General features: G+C 50.3%; 1 protein-coding gene across 1 annotated transcript in view; it reads left to right on the forward strand.

The window, feature by feature from the left end:
- LOC102761162 (liver carboxylesterase 1-like) overlaps positions 1-1,555 on the forward strand; it is a 27,288-nt gene extending 25,733 nt beyond the window's left edge. Inside the window, exons 9-10 of the mRNA XM_015570958.1 lie at positions 811-911; positions 1,200-1,555. Of these exons, the coding sequence (XP_015426444.1) occupies positions 811-911; positions 1,200-1,383 (285 nt within the window). The 3' untranslated portion in view covers positions 1,384-1,555. The remainder of the gene's footprint in view (positions 1-810; positions 912-1,199) is intronic.
- The last annotated feature ends 126 nt before the right edge of the window (positions 1,556-1,681 follow it).

Below are 1,681 nucleotides of genomic sequence, written 5' to 3' on the forward strand. Positions count from 1 at the left end.
AGACTTCATTTCCCGAATTCACCATGACAGGTTGAATGACAAAGGTCCGCCTCTCTCTTGCTCTGACGTGCACAATGGGCATCAGTAAGACAGGGCCTGCTGACGGGCTAGAATGTCCCCGGTCAGGTCCCACTCACAAGGGTCTATCAGAGTGTCAGAGTAAGGCTAGAATTATAAGGTGTTAACCTTCAATCATGGCTAACATACATCCCTCTGTGTATCTACCCAACTATCCATATATCTAAAACTCATATTTTTAAAAAATATAATATATTTAGGAATATGATATTTTATAGACAACCTTTCTCTAAAAGATCATATTCCTAAATGTCTTTAGTACCGTAACTATCAGCAGAGATGGACGACTTGTGTGTGACCCACCTCAGGGTCTGGATGACTGACTGGATGATGACTGACTGATGATTCTGACTGGATGACTTCTTAGGGTCATTGCGCTTCTGTTATTTTTCACATACAATGAAAATGTGATTGGGTGGCTGAGATCCAAAAAACACCCCAGAAGGACAATCCTGGGAGGCGGGTGGCTGTTGGGGAACCCTTTCAACTCTGAAGAGGGAGGGTGAGATGGGTGTAAGGGCGGAGAACACTAAGGTCTATGTGTTGGCTGCAGCCCTGGGCTGAGTCCTCCATCAGTACCTTCCGCAGCTTCAAGTGCACACAGATGACCCAGGGTCGTCTTAAAACGCAGCTTTCATCTCTGTGTGTCCAGAATCGGGGCTCAGATTTTGAATTTCCAACAAGCACTCAAATGGTGTGGCTGCTGCCAGCCCAGGACCACATGTGGAGTAGCAAAGACTTTTCCTCTTCTTCCCTCCAGATGGTGCCTCTGAAGAGGAGATCAAACTCAGCAAGATGATGATGAAATTCTGGGCCAACTTTGCTCGGAATGGGTGAGCAGCCAGAGCAGGACTGGGGAGGGGCAGGGCGTATCTGTTGGGAGGGGTAGCTTCTGACACTGATGGTCAAACTCCTGGCCCTGAGACCTATGACATGAGAGCTCTCAAAAGGACCAGCTTCCCAGGAGATGGGGAGGTCCCTGCCTATAGGGGCACCTGAGTCTTTTGGGAGAGAGGAAGCTGGCGTGGGGTTGTGGGGGGTGTCCCTGCAGATCTCTGGGAGTTGTTGGGACCACACAGTACCTTGGGGCTTTTCTATTTGATGTTTTTTTCTGTTTCCAGGAACCCCAACGGGGAGGGGCTGCCCCATTGGCCTGTGTATGACCAGGAGGAAGGCTACCTGCAGATTGGCGTCCCCACCCAGGCAGCCCAGAAGCTGAAAGATGAGGAAGTGGCATTCTTCACCGAGCTCCTTGCCCAGGACACAGCCAGGACGTCACCCCAAACAGACCATATTGAGCTGTGAAGGGGAGGCCCATCCAGCCTCTAGGATATGGGGGAGCTTAGGGGTAATTCTACAGAAGGTGTTTATGGCGAAAAAGGTACCTTAGTGTCTGGTGGGAGTGGGCAGAAACCACAAAGGGGGAGCTTGTACACCTTAGCCTTAATTTTGGAAATAATGTTCTTTCGGTGACCAAGTCAGTGTCTGTGTCTTGGGTTGGAGTCTCCCCCATCCTCCTGGGGGATGGTTGGGACAGTCACACTATCACTCATCAGGGGCTTCTTTGCTCTGCTCCATGGAGAAAGCCCTCAGGCAGAGGCAC

The sequence above is a fragment of the Myotis davidii genome, unplaced genomic scaffold (genome assembly GCF_000327345.1).
Source record: "Myotis davidii unplaced genomic scaffold, ASM32734v1 scaffold3428, whole genome shotgun sequence".
Classification (NCBI taxonomy): Eukaryota; Metazoa; Chordata; class Mammalia; order Chiroptera; family Vespertilionidae; genus Myotis; species Myotis davidii.